The sequence below is a fragment of the Emys orbicularis genome, chromosome 2, assembly GCF_028017835.1.
Source record: "Emys orbicularis isolate rEmyOrb1 chromosome 2, rEmyOrb1.hap1, whole genome shotgun sequence".
Taxonomy (NCBI): domain Eukaryota; kingdom Metazoa; phylum Chordata; order Testudines; family Emydidae; genus Emys; species Emys orbicularis.
Window position 1 is genome coordinate 52805340 of NC_088684.1, and position 24771 is coordinate 52830110.

General features: G+C 41.7%; 1 protein-coding gene across 1 annotated transcript in view; it reads right to left on the reverse strand.

Annotated features, from left to right (window-relative positions):
• Positions 1-19917: 19917 nt before the first annotated feature.
• Positions 19918-24771, reverse strand: part of ZBTB10 (zinc finger and BTB domain containing 10) — a 32345-nt gene continuing 27491 nt past the window's right edge. The window contains exons 4-5 of the mRNA XM_065398948.1: positions 22604-22779; positions 19918-20389 (exon numbers count right to left, since the gene is read on the reverse strand). Of these exons, the coding sequence (XP_065255020.1) occupies positions 20084-20389; positions 22604-22779 (482 nt within the window). The 3' untranslated portion in view covers positions 19918-20083. The remainder of the gene's footprint in view (positions 20390-22603; positions 22780-24771) is intronic.

Genomic DNA, 24771 nt, shown 5'->3' on the forward strand with positions numbered 1-24771 from the left:
AGCTATGCTGAGTTGATCAGACTCAAGCGTACAGGGTAGATATAGGGTGTACCACACATCCAAACTTACACAGAAAACCTCTTCCTTTATATACATTTACACATCGCATTGCATTTATTGTAAATTGCATCACACATTTTGGGATTGGTTTGGTTACTTTGTGACATCCCTGTACAGCATGCTCCCTTCATATATAACCTGATCTTTACATTGCAGGTTTCTCTTGTCCATTGTTCCAAGCACTGAGTGTTCCTACTTATCTTAGCTACCACAGCATCCTGACTCCAGCATACTGCTTGTTAAATTGCTATTTACAACTCAATCTTCCATGCACCTTCCCCATCATGCCCACTAAGAAATGAGGCCAGTTACTTATGTTCAGGTAGGCCTACATTTGGCCCCTTTCAAGATTCAGCTCTGCTTCAAAGCAAAGTGTCCTCAACATTAACAAATGTTAATAAGATGTTACTCTTACCATCTTGACTGTAAAAAGGCCAAACTCCTCAGAAGTGTCCTCCATTTGTGTACATGCAAAATGTTTTCATGACGTTTTCAAGCATTATCATCTGCAAGCACATCTGTAAAAATGGGTTTGTGAGAGTAAGTTCTAACTTCTGCACAAGTCATCCAAGGTATAAAAGACTTATGCATGATTTGCTACAGGAGAGGCAGCTGAGAGAGGAGGAAAGCACCTGCCGTACAAGGAGGATTTCTGAGCTAGCCTGTGAAAAGGAGAAAGAACGACAACTTGAGATGGAGCTCACTTACGTGAAGAGACTATTGCAGGATGAAAGACAGAAGGCTCTTACTGCACAAGAGCAGGTATTACATATTTGTTTTGAGATTTTCAAATTAATTGCGCTAAATATAATACTCATCCAATGGCATCTGAACACCTTTAAAGAGCTGAAGTTCAAGTAAAAGATTAATTTCCTCCCTTGTTAGATTTCTGATTAATATTTTCAACAAAAATTCTGAGCTCAAAAAGGAGCTTAAAAAAAAGTCAAAACCTAACCTATGTAATTGGTAACAGGCTGCCAGTTTAGGGTTACATTGCATTAAAATAGCTCTTGTATAATCTTAGAATGGGTGGTGGAGTTGTATAGAGCTCCCAAGCACAAAAGTTCAAATTCCAACAAGGCTCACTCAATCCCTTAGCCTTCCAAAGTAGATAATCTACATGCACATTCTGTAAATACTTTGGGATCCTTTGGTATGAAAGGAAGTTGTACAAATTAAAGAAATACAAAATTTCATTTGCAATTATAGCATATGAAATTAGTGCAACTGTACTACAAAAATATATGAATGTATGGAATACGAAAAATACTATAGTCCCACTGTTTGAGAAAGCTGTTCCAAAACAGAATTCAAACCAAAAATTCCATCAAGGTAGGTATTTTTTGGTTTGCCATTCTGAGCTCTGTGAATTAATTTGGCACTCAAAAGTATTCACTGAATAATTTGCAAAACAACCTGCAACTTGTTCCCTGAAAGTTTAGTCCAAAAACTGTCTCCAGCTATTCACTAGTATTTTCTATGAGTGATTGTAACAGTCTTGATACAAATGAGAAACCAAGACAAATATTTTCATGAATATCAGCAGTGTCCTCAAGTTAAGAGTAAGTCAAATAAGAGCAATATATGCTCAAAAATATTTACAAGTCTGTCTTCAGTTATTTGACTAACTCTAGATTAGTCTAATCATATTTGCATACTCATTAGTATAAGTTTTGCCACTATCAGCTCAGTTTGAATATTATGGAGCTGATTTTCATAACTGCACCTGCACAAATGTGTATGCAGTTGTCTTCAGTTACTGCAACTGGATACAAATCAGAACTCACTGTGCATTCAAACATCTTTATTTGCACATGTAATCATACTAATGTATGAATTAGACATCTATGTACAATTCTGAGACTGTCATTTTGAAAATCATTTGAATTGCAGGTAAAGTCAAAGGTTTAAGTTCTCCCACACATAGAAAAAAAGACATTCACAAACAGCACAGAAACACTAATACATCATACAAAACTGTCTGAATTTTTGTGGGGAAGTTATTAAATAAGGATTGCACTATGTCTAGCTTCTGACAATTCTGTTGTCTATCCAGCACCTTTAAATAGCTTATTTTATAAATCTAAATTTAAAAAAACCCTAGGTAATGCAAAGGTGACTGGACAGTACAAGATAGCCCTCTGATCTCCCTAAAAAAGGAAGCTTATTTGTTGAGCATAGACCAGTGGTTCGCAACCAGGGGTCAGGAGGTCCCTGGGGGGCCGTGAGGTTTCAGGGGGGCCACCAAGCAGGGCTGGTGTTAGACTTGCTGGGGCCCAGGGCAGAAAGCTGAAGTCCCACCACATGGGGTGGAAGCCCAGGGCCCTGGGCCCTTCCACCTGAGACTGAAGCCAAAGCCTGAGAAACTTAGCTTCCTGAGGGCCCCTGTGGCATGGGGCCCCAGGCAATTGCCCTGCTTGCTACCCCCTAATGTCGGCCCTGGCTTTTATATGCAGAAAACTAGTTGTTGTGGCACAGGTGGGCTGTGGAGTTTTTAATAGCATGGGGGGTGGGGGGTGTCAGAAAGAAAAAGGTCGAAACCCCCTGGCAAAGACAATGTTCTTAGGCCTGTAAAAAACAAATGAACGTTGCCTCACTGCATTTACACTCTAAGACAGGCAAAAATTCCCTGGGAGACCTCAAGAAGATTCTTTCAGGGAAATTTTTTGGTATATGGCAATAATGGGTTTTTTCCCACTGGCTGTTGACTTTCTACCATATAAGTTTTAAATTCTTGCATTGATTGTAGATGGTCGTTACATTATTCCGAATGCAAAATATTAAGATTGCCTCTACCCTCCTACAGAAAGAAGGTGACAGCCACCATTAAATTAGATTGCTGAGCAATCTGAAGCCACAGGAAATGAAATATCAGTTTGTTATTGCTTCTATAGCTCATCTTAATTACTCTCATTACAGATGGTATGGCAACACCCATTTTTTCATGTTCGGTTTATATATATCTTCCTACTGTATTTTCCACTGCATGCTTCTGATGAAGTGGGTTTTAGCCCACGAAAGCTTATGCTCAAATAAATTTGTTCGTCTCTAAGGTGCCATAAGTACTCCTCGTTCTTCTTACAATGCTTTGCAAGTTTAAATGCAAAGTAAGTCCATTCATTGCATCAATAGGTACTACGTCTCCAGCAAGAAAGGAAATCTGTAAATCTAAATGGACAGTCACTTCAGAGCCAGCTAAAAGATTTAGAAAGGAGATGGTCAAGAGCTCAACTGGAAAATTCAAAACTGCGAACAGAAAAAACTCATTTAGTAGAACATATTTCTCAGTTACATAAACAGGTAAATAAATTCACTGCTTCTTAAAAAAAGGGGGGGGGGGTAGGAAAATTACCCTAGAAGTGAGTCACCCTCATTAATTATAGAAAAATATGAAGTGGTAATTTTAAACCACACTTAGTTACAGACAGCCAAAATTCTTTTTTCCAGGCTTATGTCAAAGTAAGTAAAATAACTCCCAGCATTTCTTATTTACACTGGTGTAAATCTGGAGTATTGAGTGCATGGCCTCTTATTGTAAGCAATGCAGGTAGCAACACCTGTAGTTACAAGATAGGGTATTATGGAAACCTCCAGGCTGTTTTCAGTTGCTTATAATTTCACCAAACTAACATTGTGGGTTTTCTGATGGTGTCTACTCAAGCTGAATTTTTTGGGGAAAATTTCAGCAAAACCAGCCCAAGTGCTTTTCAGAACGAGGTTGGGAAACACCGCTGTAAAAATTTAACATGGGAAAAACAATTGTTTAGTTGAGAAGCTCTAGTGCCTCCATGCTTTGCAGTAGGGACATACAACCTGGCAAGGGCCATGTCTCACCCTATCAGGGATGTACCTGAAATGTTTTGAAGACTGTCTATAAAGTTTAAATAAGGTTAGTTGTTCCTTGTGATAATAGGACACCTGTTTTCGTTTGAACCAAGCCATTACCCAAAGCCAAAAATCAGATTTATAAATGCAACGTTAGCCCTTATGGTTGCTGGGTTATCAGTCTGTCACAACATGTACACTATGCAATGTACCAACAGTAACTGCCATTACCAAATCAGACCAGTGGTTAGTCTAGTCCAGTATTTTTTCTCTAGCTTTGAGATACTTCGAAAAGTACAAGAAATCCAAGGAAGAAAGTCTGCTTCTAACAGGATTTATGGTTCAGAGACTTACTGATAAGCAAGGCTCTAGTTTTCACATCCCATATACATTCCATGCCCTTTTACCTCATTCAAAATAAAGATCAAATTCAAGGAAGAAGCTGGGCAAAGTGATACGTTTTATTGTGTAGTTCTGTACATAACTCCTTTACTTGCCATTGGAGTGTTGTCTTACTCTATATCCGCTTTACATAAGCATGTAAACCAAAAGGCCAATATACAAAATAAGGGATCCATTATAGATACGTCCTTTTCAGCAGCTTGAAAGGAAAAATTACTCAAAGTTTGACACAAGTAGGGTTAAGTGTTATGGCTTAGTTGATGTAATTTTAGGAACCATTAACATTTACACTAGTTCAGTTTATGTATTGTTGTAAATCAAATTTCACCCTAGAATAAAGTTTTAGGGCAAGGTGTCTTCCTAGGCCTTAAATTGTATTATATAGAATTAAACGCTAATGTATTTTTCCTTTACCTAGATTTCTGAGAAAGAAGATGAAATCCGTCGCATGCATGAACATGTTAATACTATGTCCTATGACTTGACTAGTCTGAAATCTCAAGTGGAAACAGAACATAGCTTGCAGAGAGAAAGATGGAAAGAGTTCTCCAATATTCTAACAGCATACAAGTCACCTGCTAAATGAGCTCTATTTAGGGAAGTAGTTACTTAAAGTGAGCTAACCTAATAATTTTAAAAATGAAACTGATACTAACAATTAGTTCCTTAAATTCCCATTGTAAAAAAAAAAAAGTGTGTCCTGATGCACCTATATAAGGTATACTGCTCTTCATAGACTATTAGGGTTGGAAAGGACCTCAGGAGATCATCTAGTCCAACCCCCTGCTCGAAGCAGGGCCAATCCCCAGACACATTTTTACCCCAGTTCCCTAAATGGCCCCCTCAAGGATTGAACTCACAACCCTGGGGGTTTAGCAGGCCAATGCTCAAACCACTGAGCTATCCCTCCCCCCAGAGTATGTAGTATTCTGCATTTCTACGTAACAAATGAAACTAGATCCTATCAGAATCACTTGGAACCTGGGGAAATGGGCTAAGAACACTGGGGGAGGCAGCATGCTCATCCCTTGTGAAGCTGGCTTCAAATTAATTAAAAAGCAACCCATTTGGCCACTTCAAGGAGTGGTGTTTTTGCAAAGGTAGTCCCATGCAGTCATCACTCCTGTCCTAACCAAGGTGGCAGGCTCTGTCACGAGCAGTCAAGGCTGATTCCCCACTCTGGCACTTCGAGTGCAGAAAGCGGGGGCCCGCAAGGAATCTAAAAATTAATACTGGCCACTCCAGGCTTGTATTAAACTCCCAAGGTTACAGCTTCTCCCTGACCTTGGATGGGTAGATGCTGCCACCACCCAAATGGAATTCCTTCCTGTGGGGTACCCTCAATCCCTTTCACCTCGCCTCCAGTGAAGAGATGAGAAAGAAAACAAAGGAAATTAGCTGTTACCCCCAGCTAATTAAACATATGCACAAACCTCTTAGGATTCCAAAAATCCTATCCTGTTCTTTAAAAAGGTAAATTTTATTAAAAACAAAAAAGAAAGAAAATACATCTGGAACTTAGGCTTTTGCTAGATTTAAAAAAAAAAAAAAAACCCACTTATAAAAATTAAACATCAAGAATAACCTTCTTGAGGACCATCTTAAAGGTTACAAGCAAAACAAAAAGCATTTGGGGTTAGCACAGAGGAGTCCCACAAGCCAATAAGAAATAAACAAATAAACCTAATCACGTCTTTCTAAACATTCCTGATCTATTAGCATGTTCAATAAGAAGTTCTATATATGATCTGATGATTTTCATATATGGTCATCAGCTACTCACATCATAACTGCTCCCTGTTCCCCTTTTTCCAGGAGAACAGCAGCAACACACAAAGGGAAAGCTTTCCCCCCCCAATTTTAAAAAGTTCTAGCTTCCCATTGGCTCTTTTGGTCAGGTGCCCACTCCCTTCCTTTTACCTGAACTTTTTTAACCCTTTACAGGTAAAGCAAGTAGAGAACAGGTAAAGCAAGTAGAGAACAGGTACCAAGAGGGACTTTATAGCTAACTGGCTGGCTGGGTGTCCATAAAAGGGAGCTACTCCCTCCCCCTTCTTTTATCACATGAGCCCTTGAAGGGACAAACATGCTTCCTGAATTTAACATTAACAGTAATGGATTTTCTATTTAATTTTTAATTATTTGAAGAGAGCTTTAAAAAGTAATTGTTTAAATGAATGTTCTTGGCATACAAACACTAACATCCTCTATCAAAAGCAAATGCATCAATACTTATAAAACTGTACTAAATTTCTGAAGTTCATTATAGCAACCTTCTTGAAAGCCTGAGAATTAAAAGTTAGTGAGCTTTCGGCATTCAAGATCAACAGGAAAAATTCTTTGTTGAACTAATCTAGTATTATATCACCTATATCAACTCAGAAATTAAGGAAGAAATGTCAAATCCATTCTTAGCTCTCAAAAAAATTCTTTTTGGCTCAAAGTAAATTAAACTAGGTCTCAAAATGAAGGTGACCATTTTGGAAGTTTTGAACAAAATCCATTTAGCCCTTTTCAGAGGAGTAGAAAAGTTTCCATAAGAAAAACAAAACATGTTTGCACTTAATTTGAAAACTGCTTCAGTTTAAAGCATCAGACTCTCAGCTCTACACAGTTATAGATCTGTCCTTTTGAAAAGGCAGGGAAATTCAAAAAAGTTAACAGTTTCTACAGCAGTATTAGTTCAGCCAAACTGCAGTTAAGAATGTAAATCTCTGGCCTCAGATACAACCTTGCTCTGCATATATCCATTCAGAATGCTGCTGCAAATATTTTTCTAGCCCTTCACTTTGACCCCCACCCATCACCTCTCTGCATGGCTCCTCTGCCCCCCCTTCTCTAACGCATCAAACAAATTATTTGTCTTTACTTTCAAGGCCCTTCAGAACCTATCCCCACTCTACCCATCATCTCTCATTCCCTATCAAGAGGTCAGCTCCTGCTTCTGATGAGTCCATGCTGCCAGCCTCCATTGCCCACTTGTTAAATTCTCAAACTCAAATTATGTGTTTTCTCTCCCATACTGTCCCACACGTTTGGGAGGAGCTCCAAGTAAACGTCTGCAAAACTCACTCACTACCCTTCTTCAAATCCCTCACTAAACAACTCCTTTTCCATACTTACCAAAAAAAACTTGACAGCAATTAGGCAATGGGTGTGCTGAGACCACTGTGCATCATGCCAACCTCTGTTGTCTCATTGTTTCCTCGTACTCCCCATCTGCAGCTATCTGTTGGCTCTTATCTTTTATATTCAGCCAATATTTGCTTGGCATTAGCTGGCAATCTGTGTTTGTACAGCACCTAGCACAATGGGGTCCTGGTCCATGACTGGTGCTCCTAGGTGTTAGAGTGATACAAATAATTAGCAGCAACAAAATTTAACAGCATGACTACTACGTGGCACTTAACTCACATGTTTAAAGCACAGTGCAAACCTTAAAACTTTCTCAAAATCAACTGTAAAATGACCTGTGCAGCTAAATTTCTAACTCAATGCTGCATTAATGTAGATGTCTGCATTTAGAATTTTTACTTACTAATGTTATGAACCTTGAAATTTTATATTTTTATACTACAAGTGTGCTAGTGATTGTTTGCTGCTTGAATTTTGACAGATATAAATCAAATTCATAACAGGAAAAATGTTTCACATAGCTGGAAATCTTAATGAAAGCAAATGCCAAGCAAATATTGGGTTCAGATTGCTATAAAACACAATGTACCTAAAATCAAGTAAATTTAGTTATTCACTACTGTACATTTTATTCTCCAACCTGCATGAAACTTCCTGCTTGATGTCAGTAAAAAGTATATTGGAAGAGTTTGTTCTGCTACTACTTTCCCACATATAAAAACTAAGTTTTTAATATTCTCTGCTGGGCCCTATCTAAGAGTGCTACTGTGGTCTGCAGAAGTACTCCTCTCTTCATATGAGTGCCAAGTTTTTTTTTCTACCTTGGAGTTATTAGGACCGCAGACTTCTGTCAAACTCCTATTGCCTTTATTACAAAGACACAGGTTTGTAAATAAAATTCTGTATGCTACAGCCAAACTCCTGAACTATTTTTATTTAGTACATTGGTATCTAATCTTGATCAAGTTTTCTGTAGCACCAAACGTACAGAAGACAGTCTCAGTCCCAAACAGCATATAATCTTGCTAAAAAGGAGGCAATAAAAATAAATTAGCATGAAGTAAAGGAAAAAGTGCTGGATTTTTTTAAACGAGCTAATAGGTTGCCATGAGAGACTACAATACATAGTGACTAACAAAACATAATTGGCACTGCACCTCAACAAAATTTGAGCCCACCTCCCAGGGATTGAAAAAATGTAGTAGATTTCTTGGGTTTTCCAGAGTGGTAGCACCAAGTTGTTAGTCTTAAACCCAGTAAACTGGCCAATATATTCAAGAGGAGAGCATCTAACACAAAAAGGTCTTCATCACAAGAGGTATTCAAATTTTCCACAAATCCAACTGCTTTTTCCACCAGAACATTACTGTCTCCATTGATTGATCTATCAGGTTCTCGTCTCTTCATTTCCTCTTGGCACAAAAAAGCTCTCAAAGAAGATAACCAGTTTATCCCATATTTATTTCTCATCAGATTTCCATTGTCAAACTTCCTAAGCCTTTTAAAAATAATAAAATGATTAACCAAAAACTGACTATTCTTACAAAATGAGAAATGCAACTTGTTGGCAGTGCTCAATACCATGAGGCCCTAACTCCCTGTTTGAGGTCCCTAGGCACCACACTAGAAAATTTTTAGGTAAGATGGGAAACCTGTTTTGCTGACTAACATGGAAGAGCAGTTGCCCCTTACCCTAACAAGGTAGGACAGACCCATAAGCTTAACTACTTTAGAAGTTTTAAGATTTTGGTTAAAAGGTTTCTTAAAACCTCAACTATGGGACGTCTTTACTACTAAGCCACGGTCAGGGGTAATACAGAGGCCATATCTACTCTACAAACCATGGTCAATGCAAATTCCATTAGCATACAGAGGTCAAAGTTTGTAGATCACTTGGGCACGTACAGACCTGTCTGCTTGCATTGGTGCTGGACACACAACAGGAGCACTTGTGTCTATGCAGAAGTGCTGTGCACCAGGGGTAGATGCACCAGACAATGGTATGTGGCAAACTGGGTAATTCTTTTTGGGAAGTTCTTGAATGTGTTGGATAAAAATGAGTTGCCCAGTGATCTCTGGGAGCTAGGCATCAAGTTCCCAGCATGCAACTTTCTCCATCCCATAATCTATCCATCTCATAATTTTCATGCCTTTTAAAAAAAAAAAAAATCCACAAACTCATGCAGCGCTTTTCCATCTCCACCATCTCTGACAGAAGCATGGAGCCTGCAGAGCTCTGCACTATTCTTATGAACGTTGCAAATACAGGACACACGATCCTCCTGCATTTGCAGACCTGCAGGAAATACCACAACCATGGAGGACATGACAATTTCTTCAAGGACAGTCTGCCAAGGAATATAGCAAAAACACAATTTAAGGCTGTTGGGGGCATTCCCAGAGCAGCTGCAGATGGTGCATTTCTGGGACCAAGAAAGTAGCACGGCTTGGTGGGCTTGCATTGTAATGCAGGTTTAGGATGAGTAGCGGCTGCAGAACTTTTGGATGCAAAAAGCCACATTCCTCAATCTGTGTGCCAAGGTTGCCCTACCCCTCCAGCATAGGGACAGCAGAATGAGAGCTGTGTTGACAGCGGAGAAGTGAGTGGGCAATCGCACTGTGGAAGCTTGCAACACCAAATTGCTACTGGCCAGCAGGAAATAATTTTGGAGCTGAAAAATCTGCAGTGGGGGCAGTTGTCATGCAAGTGTGTAGGGCTACGCAGGACTGGGACTCTCAGCAACGTGCAAGAATAGTGGATGGATTTGCAATAATGGGGTTCCTGAACTGCAGTGGGGCAATAGATAAGCATGCACATCCCTCTTTTGGGACCAACTCATCTTGCCACAGAGTACATCAACAGAAAGGGATACGTTTCCATGCTCATGCAAAGCATTGGATCATGCGACCTCTTTCCTGTCCTCTTTTCCTTATGCATGCAATATTTGTTCTGAATAAAGATAATTTGATTCTCCAAAAATAGAACTTTGACCAGCAAAAACTTTGCAGAAAAACAATATGCAAAATAACCATAGGCAATAGGAGATGGATAGCTCAGTGGTTTGAGCATTGGCCTGCTAAATCCAGGGTTGTGAGTTCAATCCTTGAGGGGGCCACTTAGGAAGCTGGGGCAAAAATCAGTACTTGGTCCTGCTAGTGAAGGCAGGGGGCTGGACTCGATGACCTTTCGGGGTCCCTTCCAGTTCTATGAGATGGGTATCTCTCATATCTTTTATATTATTCCAGTTTTAAAGTTTCACTGTTAATTTATTAAACCAGAAAGGGAGTAAATATTTATGTCAGTTTGAGTGCACAAAAGTAGTCTGTTGTGGCTACACATGCACCAACTGTGGTACACACAGGTCAGTGTATGTGAAACTGGTTTTCCTTCCTGTCTCCCAGCATGGAGTGCTCAAGGTAAGAATGCAGCCCACAATGCCACTAGGAATGTTGCAGGGGGTGTAGTAAGCAGTAACCATGGAGTTCTCCAAGGCCTGCAAAGGGTCAAGAGTTTGGGGGTTTGGGACCCAACCAAGCTTTGTAGCATTTGGGTTTGCTGCCTGAGGTGGTGGTGCATTTCCCTTTCCTGGGACTCTTGGGCCTTTTGCCTGTCCTCTTTCCTTATCCATGCTGTTGGTCATATTAGCCCTTCAAGCCTTTTGTTCATGGTCCAATGCAGCACTGGCATGCAGGATCTCTCGGAACATGCCCTGCCTAGTCCTCTTTCTCATCCTCATCATCCTGTCTCCCAGCATGTGTTATGTAGAGGCAGATGGGGGGTGGGCTGCAGCTGAGTTGGGGTGCAGGGACACATGGGGACAGAAGCAGCTGTGCCTGACTAATTAGGAGAGTCTAGGGGTCAGCATGGGAGAGGCTCCCTAACAATCCCTCCCCTCCACCTGTCTTGCCCCTCCTCCCCCCAAGCCCCTGTTCCATACTTTTCCCACCCACACCCAACCTTCCAGGTTCACTCCCAGGCTCGGTAAGGGAGGTGGTTTCTGGTCTCTGTGACCTCTGCACAATGTGACTTTACAATTGTGACCAAAACAGTCACAATCACAGGGAATGGGACAGCTGCTGGAGGACTGTTTGGGCAGACATGGGTCATGCAGTGTCTACAGTCTCACTTCATTGACTTCAGTAGGTCGACCATGGCTCTACGCTGTTCAGGGAGGTGGTGGTGGGGCGGGGGGGGGGTCTGCCTCGTAAGAGGGTGCTTACATCGTCCTGAGACAAATCTGAACGTAATCTAAGGGCAGATCATGCATAAATAGGTTGACGCAAGGTGATTTATGTCTACACTACAGCGTTAGGTTGACAAGGCCCTAGACTGGCCCAATTAGAGACTTGATGAAAAACTGGCAATTAGCAAGTATTTTTTCCTCCTATCACTCCTAGTCAGTCTGAATAGAACTCCCAAAACACCACCGGGTGCTATGATATCTTATTGCTAACAAATCACCACACACAAATTCCACCTCCTAAAGATAAGCTAAAGGTACAGACAAATGTTTTGTTGTAGCAGCAAGAATGTGCGAAGGGATGTCTACGTTGCAGATCTGCAAGCCCTGGTAGATGTATGGGCTCTTCCCAGGACGTAGTCCGGTCTCTAGTAGAATACACTTGAGCGCTGTGGGAAAGGGAGGGAAACTGCCTAGCTGTCATATAGACAACAATCTTCATCCATCTGTAAATAGAAGACTTCTAATTACAGGGTAAGCAGGTTGGGCAGACGTTCTGTTATCTAGATTATTTATGTAGAATCTAATCACAGATGCAGAAGCTTTTCTTTATGTTTGCAAGGAATTTTAAGAGCCTTAGATGACAGGCATTTTAGAAGTGCCAAGTATTCTGTTCTCATTCTTTTGGAGGCAGTTCTTCTATCAAAATGTCCCCCGAGCAGAGTTGTTGAGGATGGAATCTTAGGCCTTGGCTACACTTGCGAGTTGGAGCACATTAAATCAGCCCCGGGCACCCTAACTCCAGAGGTGTCCACACTGGCAAGGCATGTAAAGCGCCCGGACTCCATGGCTGGAGCACCCCTGGTAATCCACCTCCAAGAGAAGCATAAAGCTTGCTGCGCCCAGCTGGAGCATCGCGGTGCCAGTATAGACGCCTTGGTCTATTAATGCGCTCTGATCGGCTGCCATGCAGTATCCCACACTGCCTGTTCTAGCCACTCTGGTCATCACTTTGAACTCTACTGCCCTGCCCTCATGTGATCGTCAGACCTGCCCTTTAAATTCTCTAGGAATTTAGAAATTCTCCTTCCTGTTTGCTCAGCGCAGCGTGTAGTGCTCTCAGCGCATCTTTCCAGGTGGCCATGCCTCCATGTGCCAGGCGATCCCCAGTATGGAGCAATGTTGAGGTGCTGGACCTCATCAGTGTTTGGGGGGAGGAAGCTTGTCTCGTCCCAGCTGCGCTCCAGCTGTAGGAATTACGATACCTACGAGCAGATATCAAGGGCCATGATAAAAAAGGAGCCATGACCAGGGTTAAAGTGCGGAATGCCTACTACAAAGCACAGGAGACGAACCGCCACTCTGGTGCTGCGCCAATGACCTGCCGTTTCTACAAAGAGCTGGATGAGATGCTTGGGGGCGACCCCACCTCCACTCCAAAGAGCACCATGGACACTTCAGAGGCCGTGGCAGCCCAGAGTTCAACAAGGCAGGAGGAGGAAAGCGGGAGTGAGGGTGCTGAGGAGGGGGGCCCAGAGCCAGAGGACGGCCCGGCCTCTCTAGATGCACGCAACGAGGAGCTGTTTTTGAGCCAGGAGGACGGAAGCCAGTCGCAGCGGACAGTGCTTGTGGAAGAACAAACAGCAGAGGAGGTGCCCGGTAAGCGGCTTTTATTTTGGGAAGGGAGTTGTTTGGTGCAGGCTCTTGGTGTGAGGAGGGTTGCAGAAAGAAGGGTTAGGGCTGCGTGCATGCTTAGATGCGGAATAGGGCAGTGATGTGCTCTCTCACATCACGGTAATCGGCCTCAGTGATCTCACCGAAGGTCTCATGCAGAAATTGGGCAAACTGCGCAGGTTCCTTGGCAGAGCTACTGTGCTCCTTGTCCCAGTAAGGCTAACATGTCCACGCCACTGTGCCGTGATGGGCGGGGGGACCATTGCTGCACACAGGCAAGCTGCATATGAGCCAGGACGGAAGCCGCATTGTAGTAGAAGAGCCTCCCTTGCTTCCCAGGTCACCCTCAGCAGTGAGATATCTTCCAGGAAGAACTCATCCTGTGGAAAATATGGGGACACTGTTCAGTATAGGGGCCCCCTGCAGCTGTTGGCTCTCCCCAAGGCACAGAACCCCAGAGGACAGTACGGCCCTGAAACCATCAGTCCCCCTTGTCCCTGTGGTTACTCCCCATTTTGGGGTTCTTGTGGGTTATGTGCGCTCGCTGTGGGACAGGCACTTTCTCCTATTGTGTGCACTGTGCTTGTCTTTAAGTTCGGCTGAATCATTGCTCTGTCTAGTGTGAACAATGCTGCCTCTGTTAAATGTTGCATTTTGGATTTACAGATACAACCTTGAGATCCCAGCCGTCCTGGTTATCAACGGCCGAAAGGCTGCAAAGAATCAGGAAGCATCCACAAAAGTCATGCAGCAGTCCCTTACTGAAAATCAAAAAAGTACAGGAGTAGTAGGAGACTGAAAGGAGGCTCCGCCAGGAGAATGCAGATCACTGGCAACAAACCACGGAGCGGCTCCTAAGCATTATGGAGCGCCAAGTGGACTCAATGCAGGCGCTCATAGCACTGCAGATGGAGCAGATCCGTGCCTGCTCCCCACCCCCCCCAAGTCCTTGTCCCAAAACTCTTTCCCTTGTGCCCCCATGTCACCGCCAACCCACTTTCCCCAACATACGGTTTCTTATTGGCACCAGCTGCCTCCAACACCTGTAGCTTCACCACCCAGCCCTGCAAACTACGACCCTTACCTACTGCACTCAGCCCCCATCACCATGCATTTTAGCCAGCCTGAAGTGCAGCACTCATTGCACGGCACTCCAGACAGGAAGGCTGAATATAATAGGACATATTCAAATCTGTGATTGTCCCGTTCCCCACCCTGCCCCCTTCCCTCCTCCCACACAACAGAAGACGCATCATGCCATGTGTGTTTCCCCAGAAGTTGTGTTTCTTTTCAATAAATGAATTTTTTGGCTTTGAAAACTCTTTATTGCATTAAGTAAAAGACAGCATAGCCCAGGAAAGGAAAAGGCACTGCAAGTCAACGCATCATAAGAAGCAAAAACAGATGCCTACTAGCATTGGTACTACTGCACTTCACTCCTGTGCAGGGCACCAAACATTACTGGTGGCTTTCAGCATCGAATTTCTCCCTCAAGGCATCCCTAATCCTTACAGCCCCGTGCTGGGCCCCCTCTAATAGCCCTGGTCTCTGGCTGTTCAAATTCAACCTCCAGGTGTTGAACCTCCATGATCCATGCCTGAGTGAAGCTTTCACCCTTCCCTTCACAAATGTTTTGGCGGGTACAGCACTTGGCTATAACCATGGGGATGTGGTCATCGGCCAGGTCCAGCTTCTCATATAGACAGCGCCAGCGTCCCTTTAAACAGTCAAAAATCACACTCCAGTCATTCTGCACTGACTCAGCCCGTTGTTGAACCGCTCCTTGCTGCTGTCAAGGCTCCCTGTGTAGGGTTTCATGAGCCACGGCATTAAAGGGTAAGTGGGGTCTCCAAGGATCACAATGGGCATTTCAACTTCCCCTATGGTGATCTTCTGGTTTGGGAAGAAAGTCCCTGCTTGCAGCTTTCTGAACAGGCCTGTGTTCTGAAAGCTGCATGCGTCAGCCTTCTGGTTCATGAAATGCCCACGGTGATCCACAAGCGTCTGGCAAAACATCGAGAAATACCCCTTCCGGTTTATGTACTCTGAGGCTAGGTGGTCTGGTGCCAGAATTGGAATATGCGTCCCATCCATCGCCCCTCTGCAGTTAGGGAAACCCATTTGTGCAAAGCCAGCCACAATGTCATGCATGTTACCCAGAGTCACGGTTCTTCTGAGCAGGATTCAATTAATGGCCCTGCACACTTGCATCAACACGATTTCAACGATTGATTTTCCCACTCCGAACTGGTTAGCGACCAATTGGTAGGTATGTGGAGTTGCAAGCTTCCAGATTGCAATAGCCACACACTTCTCCACCAGCATGGCAGCTCTCAATCTCGTGTCCTTGTGCCGCAGGGTGGGGACGAGCTCAGCACAGTCCCATGAAAGTGGCTTTCCTCATCTGAAAGTTCTGCAGCCACTGCTCGTCATCCCAGACTTGCATGACGATGTGATCCCACCACTCGGTGCTTGTTTCCCGAGCCCAAAAACGGCGTTCCACTGTGGTGAGCATGTCCGTGAATGCCACAAGCAATCTCGTGTCGTATGCATTATGCGTGTCATCATCATCGTCAGACTCCTCAATGTCACTTTGTAGCTTAAGGAGTAACTTGACTGCAATTTGTGATGTGCTGGCAAGACCCATCAGCATATTCCTCACAAGTTCAAGATCTATTCCTGCAGACCAAAAGGGAAGACAGAACGTGCAGTACAAAAACTGTTGAAAGATGGCGCCAAATGTGGACGGAAGCACAGGGATTGCTGGGATGCGAAGCAATCCATCATGGGGCATTGGGACAGGACCCAGGATGCACCGCGCGCCCCCTTCCCCTCCCCCCTAAGCCACAGCGCCAGAAGAGAAAGAGGTATTCTGTGGGATGGCTGCCCATAATGTACTGCTCCCAATGCCGCTGCAAGTGCCGCAAATGTGGCCACGCCACTGCGCTTGCAGCTGACAGTGTGAACACACAGCTGACAGTGTGAACACACAGCAGCGCTTTCCCAGCTGCTGTCTCTGAGGGCTGGTTTAACTCCCAGCGCTCTACACCTGCAAGTGTAGCCATGCCCTTAAAGAAGCAAGAAGTGATTCAACACCAGTTCTTTGGAGGCATATTAAGTAGTAAAGCGCCTCCCCAAACTCTGGCTGAACAGAATTAAGAATCTGAAAGAAAAGCAAAAAAAAAAAAAAAAAAAAAAAAGCCATCTCTACTCACCAATTTAAAGCCAATGTCAAATAACAATCAAAGCTTTTCTCAGAAGGACAGAGTTAAGCCAGCTGTTGGGAGACAAGAAGTTCATTGGAGGCTGGTGTCCAGGACTTAAAGAAAAAGTTATCGGCTGGTAACCATTCCCCTCAAAATGGAAATAAAAGGTTCGGGTAACATCAAGCTATAAAAACAGAGCTGCGATGTATGGTATCCATTTAGAGAGGCAAAAAAGTGTTTTACTATTGTGACTGGTAGCTTCAACTCCTGCTGCCTGTGCTATATCTATTGAGGATCATGTGTATCAGTCTCCAGAACTCAGACACAAAGACTAAGTTCACTTAGGAAAAAAATGATAGATTAACTCCTACAACAGATTCTTAACTGTGAATTTCTTGTGTGATGGAAAAAAGCCCATCTGTGTGTTTCAGACCTTTAACATTACAATGAGAAGATGCTCCTGGGGCACTGTATGCTATTAATGTGTGTGTACATAAACGTTTGAGTAATTTATGACATGTTTTAATCTATTTTAGGTGCAGCTAGAAGTTTGATAAAGAGAATGAAATTACTACTCAAAATCATGTGTCTGCATCCTATAAATGTTATCACCCTGCCTCATGAACAAGTGGTTCAAAAGAAATGCCCTACATGAGATTCTAAAGAGCAGTCATCACAGCTTTGCAAAATAAAAAAATCCATTCTGCACTACAGGAAGCCTGCAAAAGGAAGGGTGTGTGTCTTTTTTTGCTTCTTTATAATATATAAAGGTGGCTAAACAAACCCACTGTGTCGCTTTTCTACTCACTGTTCTACTAAATCACAGCCCCCGATTATTTTATCATTTATTTAAAATGAAAAATATTGAGTGACCACCAACTCAGAGTATTCAGGTTTTAAACCATGTTCTGAAAAAGCGCATCTCCTGTACTTACCTATTTCACACCAGATGACTAAAGGGCTTCTTGTGTTACATTAAGAAAACAGAATTTCTGACACCAAACAGTTAAATGTTACTAAGCATATAAAGATTGTCACAATACAACAGAAGAGTCTAAGGCCAATCAATTATAAGAATGTTTGAATATTTATAAGTTACACTCAATCTATATTAAACCCTGTTTTTCAAAATATAACCAGAACAAAAGCACAACAATTCTGTAGTGTACCAAGTGTATATTTCAATTTACTGTATGCAATCTAACAACAAATTTGGTCATAATTTACCAGATATACATAAATGATTTAAGTAGTAAAAGAAGATTCAGTTTCAAGAGAATAAGTTCATACCTTGAGAAAAAAGTAAAATACATTAAGAATGTAAAGCCAGGTCCAGTTTCTAAGCATTAAGTGAGCTGTAGTCTAATAAAGCAGATTTAGGTGAATTTCATATCATATGAATTTCATTCATATATATATATATATATATATATATATATATATATATATATATATATATATATATATATATATATATATATAGACAGATCTACCAATTGTAAACTATGGTTTTAAAGGGGATAAATGGGATGGAAAAATCTTTATGCTATACTTACATATTCACAAAGCAGAATATTACTTTTAACGTTTAAAATACTTTTTCATAGGATCTTTGCCCAACTAATTTCTACTTTGGACCCCACCAGAATTACACATTTCAGTCTAGAACAATGAGAATAAGATGTATTCTTCAGTTTAAAAAAAAAAAAAAGGCAAAAAAAAAAAAAAAGCTAGTCATCTGTCAGGTTTATAGTGCTGTGGAAACTACCCATGAAACAACTGGATGATAAAAAAAGATGCATTTTAATACCAATATAACTGTAGTTCAACTTCTCAGTTTCATCCTGCAGAAACAATGTCTAACATTAAATCACTGTTCTACTGAAATAAAAGGACAACAGTAAAGCTTGTCTCTTTAAATACATACCAACTTTGATCAGATGGAGCACCATTAAGATTCTGTCCGTCAAAGCATAGTTCAAAGTTTTCCACACAACTAGCATAATTTAGTTACCTGATATAAAATAGGAAAATATACTCATTTTAAAATTAAAACAAAAGCTGAAAATATGGGGACCCTCAATTTTTTTTGTTTTAATACAGTACAGTCACACTGGCCTAGCTATGTGTTATGATAAATGCTGTGCATATTTATTCATTGTGACATACTATTACATCAAATGCAGTGTCCAATGATCAGCTAATTCATTAGGCTAGATGAAGCGAAGGAGTTTAACCTAAAGGTGCAATACCCGCCCCTCCCTCAGAAAGAGGCCTGAAATCATTGGTACAGTATCACAAGTTTAAAAAAAAAGTCCAAGGCTACAAAAATTCAAGTTTCAATGCCTCCTCAAAAACTGAAGTAAAGAGTGTTGGGAGTGGAGCATTCTAAATGGTGAACTCAAATGAATATCACTTTGCTTTTGGTTTGGTTTTGTTTTTTAAAAATGTTCCATCAAATTAAGCCGCCAAGTTAAACATAATTTAACATTAAACACTAGAAACACCCCAGAAAAATACAAAAGAATAAAAAAAATTAGATCATGTGTGTTCATTTTAATGAATAACAATGGGCACAACAGCCTAGTGTCTAATTCATACTGCATAACAAAACTAGCCAAAAGCAGACATTTATTGTAAATTAACAAACAAAGTCAGATGTCATATAATATTTCTATGACACTTTCTCCATTTTGGGGATTCTTTAAGCTTTGTGTTGGACTGAGGTATACACTGGAGGAAAAAAAAGATGGTCAACAGGGAATGCTGCCAACAAAAAGATACCTAAAGCAGGCAGCAATGCCAGAAAGTATTTAATACACTACAATTTGCTAACTGGCAAGGAAAAAGTTACTCATATTTGAATCACAATCCTCCCAGTATTATTAATCATTTTTCCTCGTGTGATTATTCTGCATTTGTTGAAAGAGAAATAGCTTTCTTGCAAATTCAAAAATTGTCAAGAAATCAAGTCAGTAAATTAATGCCAATATTATCTTCTCCAGTGCTTGTCACCTACACCACAGGCTGCCTTAAAGCCAACCGATATAAGTCAATTTCATTAGCATGTTGGTATTACCTATACTGCATATTTAAGTTACTGAGGAGTTTAGACCATTACAGGTAAGGGGGAGGCAAGAGTGGTGTGGAAAAGCCCTATTCTTGAAAATAAGAGCCACTACTATGGCTGAAACTATGATTGGATTTGGGGAAGCTGTCATGTATTTCCATAACAAGATTGTAATTTTCTTCATTCATGTTGAAGGATACATGAATGTGTAACATAATAAGTACAGTTACCATGTCTGAATAGGACCCAAGTAGCTATATCCTATAAATAATAAAAAATACATTTTCTTTTGATAACTGACTAGATGTGAGGACTCTGTATAATTCAACCAAATGGTTGTATGCTGTACAGTCCTGTGCAAATATCATAAAAAATTTAATAATCCTTTTTTGCTATAAGGCTTTGACCCTACAGTTTTCACAGCAACATAACTACCATCCAGCCTGTACCATATTTTGCAAGCCTTCAGTCCATGAACTCAAATTGTCAATCCACAGTATCCAACTGCAGCATCCTTAAGCAGTACACCCTCAGTCATCTAAAGGCATACAGACTTCCCCAGATTCATCCCATCGAGACTGGTCATTCTGTTCTTCTACATCATCAACTAACTCTTCATCCACTTCTCCGACTTCATTTTCCTCATACTCTTCATCCCTAGGGAAGTCTGTGTCCTGCACCTGGTCTACTCCCTCTTGCCCTCCTGGTTGAGATTTATCTGCACAGTCTACACAAACTCCGTAGCGTCGAGATCCATGTCTTATTCCAACACTGGCTGCTAGCATGAAGATCTTCTTACATACCATACACTTGTACTTTTTATCCTTTTTATGCACCTGAACAGGAAGAGAAATGTTATTTAGAAGAAACTCACATTTGCAACATTTGGAAAAACTTGCTGAATTTGCATGAATTGTTTGAGGTCAGTTCATGTTTTGAGGTCCTCAAAAGAGTTTTTGATGCAAACTTTGCTAGGCAACAGCTGAGAACTGAGACGAAAGGGCCTCTGAAGGTTGAGAGGCAATATTTTCACTGCCTTAGCTGTTGCCTGCCTACAGATTTAGCAGCTGGTTGGGATACGACTGGCTTGATTATTGTCCGTTTTACTGCTGTACAGAGTTTTGTATAGACACTTGAAAAAAGACGCTATAAAGTTACACTGCGTCCTCTTTTCGAAGACTGTCTTTGTTATTCTAAGGGCTAGAAACTAAAAATAAATTAGCTTAAATCCTGCGTAAATTAATGGCGTAGGCCCCTTCATTCCTTAGGGAAAGCTTCCCACTTCTCTATGGAGAGTATTTTCAAGACCTGTATATGGGACTGAACTCCTTATGCATACAACTGAATTAATATGTTTTGTAACCATTCCATTATTGTTTAAGGATACGATATGAAAATAGTTTTTCAACAAACAAATCACTGAAAACACAATTTAAAACCAGATGGAAATTAGTCAGAGGGGAGGTATTTCACCATATAACATTTAGACCTTGATTATAGGGGAATATGTTAACAGTTACAGTGCTATAACTATACCAGCATAACCACTGTATGATATTTATAAGAAGAATGGTTTTTGTTTAGCTTAAATGCCTTCCCACGCAACACAACGTAAACAGAAAAAAGCCAATCTTATATTGGAATACAAATGTGCCCACAGGAGGTTATACTGGTATAACTAGATCTGTTTAATTTCTTAGATTATACTGAAAAAGTTTCCTCTCTAGACAAGAATGAAATTGGTACTTAGTCTAAGACAATCAGAGAGGATGATGGAAAAATAAAAATCCATGTAGATGATAGAGTTTCAACCCATGCGTAGAATCAGTATAGTTAAAGCAGCACTAGATTTTGTTGTTTTCATAGTTCAGACTCATAGTACTGTCCCATACCTAGGGCAACAAAACCCATTCCTCAAATGAAATTTACTTACTGACTACTAATAGAAACAGCTGCTCACTGCAGTTAAAATCTGGAGTGGTACCGAAACTACACCACACCAAATTCAAGAAGCCCAATAGGGCTTATGGGCTTGAGTTTCCCCTCAATGAGGCCCAAACAACCTAGTGGAGCTTGTGGATCTATTCAGATCACACAGAGGGAGCCAAGCCCAAGTCACCCAGAAAAGTTGCAGATGTTCAAAATGCAATCACACAATCTTCCACAAGTGGTGTCTCATGAGGGTAGTACTTAGAAAAATACCACCATCTTTTTTGCTACCAGTTTGACCCCTGCTTTTATTGCTTCCCTAAAGCTGAAATGTTAGTGCACCTAGGGTTTATACAACCCAAGAATTAAAATGAAACTTCATCTGTCTCATTCTTTATAAACTACATAGAAATTACCAATCAAAATGCTTATAATATAAACACATCTCTGGCTTCTCACATAATCACAGCACTTCAAGATGAGTTCTTATGGCCATTTAGATACACCCATATGGCACGTTCGTGAGTAACTGTTCAATGGCATTTTACATGGAATCAGTGTCAGACAAGTTTTCATTTTCAGCATCAGATTGAAAACACTGGTCGCCCCAACTTGGATTTTTAAAGTGCATAATACATCATCCTATCAGATGGCCTTTGGACGAACATACCTTCAACTTCAACAAGGCACTTGGGAGAAATTGACTAGTGGGTTGTCAGTTTGGGCAGAAAATGGTGAAGTAGTAGTACAGAATGAAAGGATATTCTATTCAACTGCTGCCCCATCAAGGGAAGGCTTCTTCTGGTCTACTAAGCCTGTAAAATGATGCCTTTCTGCTCTTATTTTTCTGTCACTTCCTCAATCCTCCTAAAACATCTGCCCCAAAATACTCATGCCATCAACATGGAAGATCTTGGAAACAAATTTCACAGACAATAGTGCGATTTCCAGATGGGAATTTAAAGAGAGATATAGTTGTCCTGGCACCAAGTAGACTCAAACTTGGTTACTTCACGGTAAAACAGACTATTCACATGTCAAATCTCTTATGAAACGGTTTCTACCAAAGATTAAGAAACATTTGAGAGCTTTAAAAGACATATACAGAAAATGTTACTTACCAAGGAATGTCTTTTTACATGCTCTCTTCGAGTAAACAGCTTCCCACAGATGTCACAGCTAAAAGATCTCACCCCTGTATGAATGAGCAAGTGTCTCTTTAGTGTTCTTCTGTATTTGGCTACATAATTACAGTGTGGACACTTCAGTTTGTTCATGATTAGAGCAGATGAATCACCTAAAAAAAAAAAAAAAAAGTCCCAGGTGTTCAGTAATGGAACAAAATAAAACAAGATTATCCTCTGACACATTCTAGTACAGCTGAAACAGCAAAAGGCTTTTGCACCATACAGATGTCAAAGTTACCCAGGTCAAAACAGTGTTGCCCTGGGGTCCACTGATACAGTAGGCCCAGTAAGCAGGATTTGACTGTAGGTGCCTATCTTGTAAATACAGACACCCCATGAAGTCTCATTCTCATACAAAAAAATTCCAGAACCCAAGGACAGGCCAAATTCTTTGAAGCGGAGGGGAAAAAAAACTGTTTTTATTGGTTTGTATATACATTTGTTAAAAATATGGAAGGTATTTTGGTTCACTACATTGATAGTGAGTTTATTATAATTTTAGAATAATCATAAAGTTACTTAACTTCATTAATTTCCTTATGTATTGTCTCCATAGAACCTCATTTACCCTCCCTTCTTCCCCTCTAATTCAGAGCTCAGATACAGCTTCTAGAGGTAGTGAAGAACTGAGGTATCGTCAGGAGGTAAGAGAGCTAGTTATACCCACGGGCCAAGGATGGTAGAGCTCAACTGCCATGCACACACCCAAATTACAAGAAATGTTAAGATACTATACTACTATATGACAAAAGGAAAGGAATGGGTCCTATGACTATGGTGCACTTGGACAGAGTAGAACTCAGGAACCATTATGGGGGATGGCTATTCACCCAGGGAAAACAGGAACACAAGATACATGCACATGGACCTAACTGCCACCAAAACTTTTAAAACAGGTTTTCTAAGGGCATGTGGCTATGCACAAGATGGATTCTGTGGAGTCGATGTCAGGAAGGAGAAAGCAAAGACTTGTGTGTGTCTGAACAGAAGGTACTACTGTTCCCTGGGGCAAAGACTTAATTCATTTGTACCATGGATTTTAAGTATTTGTAGTCTTCAAAAATTTGGCTTTCAATAGCTGAGCACTCACATCTGCTGCATCTAACAGACTCGTAACCTTAACTAACTTCTTTGAATTCTAGTTACCTTTAAGAAATCTTATTCCAGAACTGACTGAACCTGTACTCTTATGCATCCAGGCAGAGGTAGTCAGTAGGTGGACTGCAGACCAAATTCGGACCATCAGACACTTTTAAATGGACCGCAAAATCTTTTTATTTACTTATTACCATTATTATTATTATTATTGTAGTGTGACAAATATTTTTTGTCAGGGTCTTAACTCCAGAGAAAGAATTGACTACCCCTGCATCCAGGTATCGTAGGTTTAAAGTCAAAAAGACAGCCTCTTAGAAAAGAGTGCCATAAAAATACCCCAACAAAAACCATCAATTTAAAAATCTAATACTAATGTATAAGGCTATGATTTAATCACGGAGGTCACGGACCTCTGCAACTTCTTCTGCTTCAGCTGTCAGCAGCTGAAGCGGGGGCTGGAGGCAGGACTGTGCATCCCTGCCCTGCTGCAACAGCTCGTAACCGCAAGCTGGATATCTGGAATCAGGACCCTGCAGCCCCTGCCCTGTGGTTTGTGGGAGGTGGAGGGACTGCAGTCGGGGCTGTGCACCCCTGTCCTGCAGCCAGCTCTGGAGCGGGGGCTGTGCACCCCCTGCTGTGCCCCAGCCCCACAGCTTCCACTGGAGTCGCTCATGCCCCAGCCCCATGGCAGGAGCTGCAGCAGGGGCTGTGCGCCCCTGCCCCACAGAATCCCAGGGCCCTGCCTTCTGCGCCCCCCTCTACGGCCAGCTCCAGAGCTGGGGCTGCGCTTCCACCAGGGGCTGCAGCTGGGAGCTGCGTGCCCTTGCCCCGCAGCGTCCCAAGACCGTGCACCACCCTCGGCTGTGGCCAGCTCCAGGGCGGGGGCTGCACATCCCTTGCTGCCCTCCAGCCCCACTGCTTCCGCCAGGGTTGCATGCCCCAGCCCCATGGCGGGAGCTGCAGCGGGGGCTGTGCGCCCCTGCCCCACAGCATCCCTGGGCCAT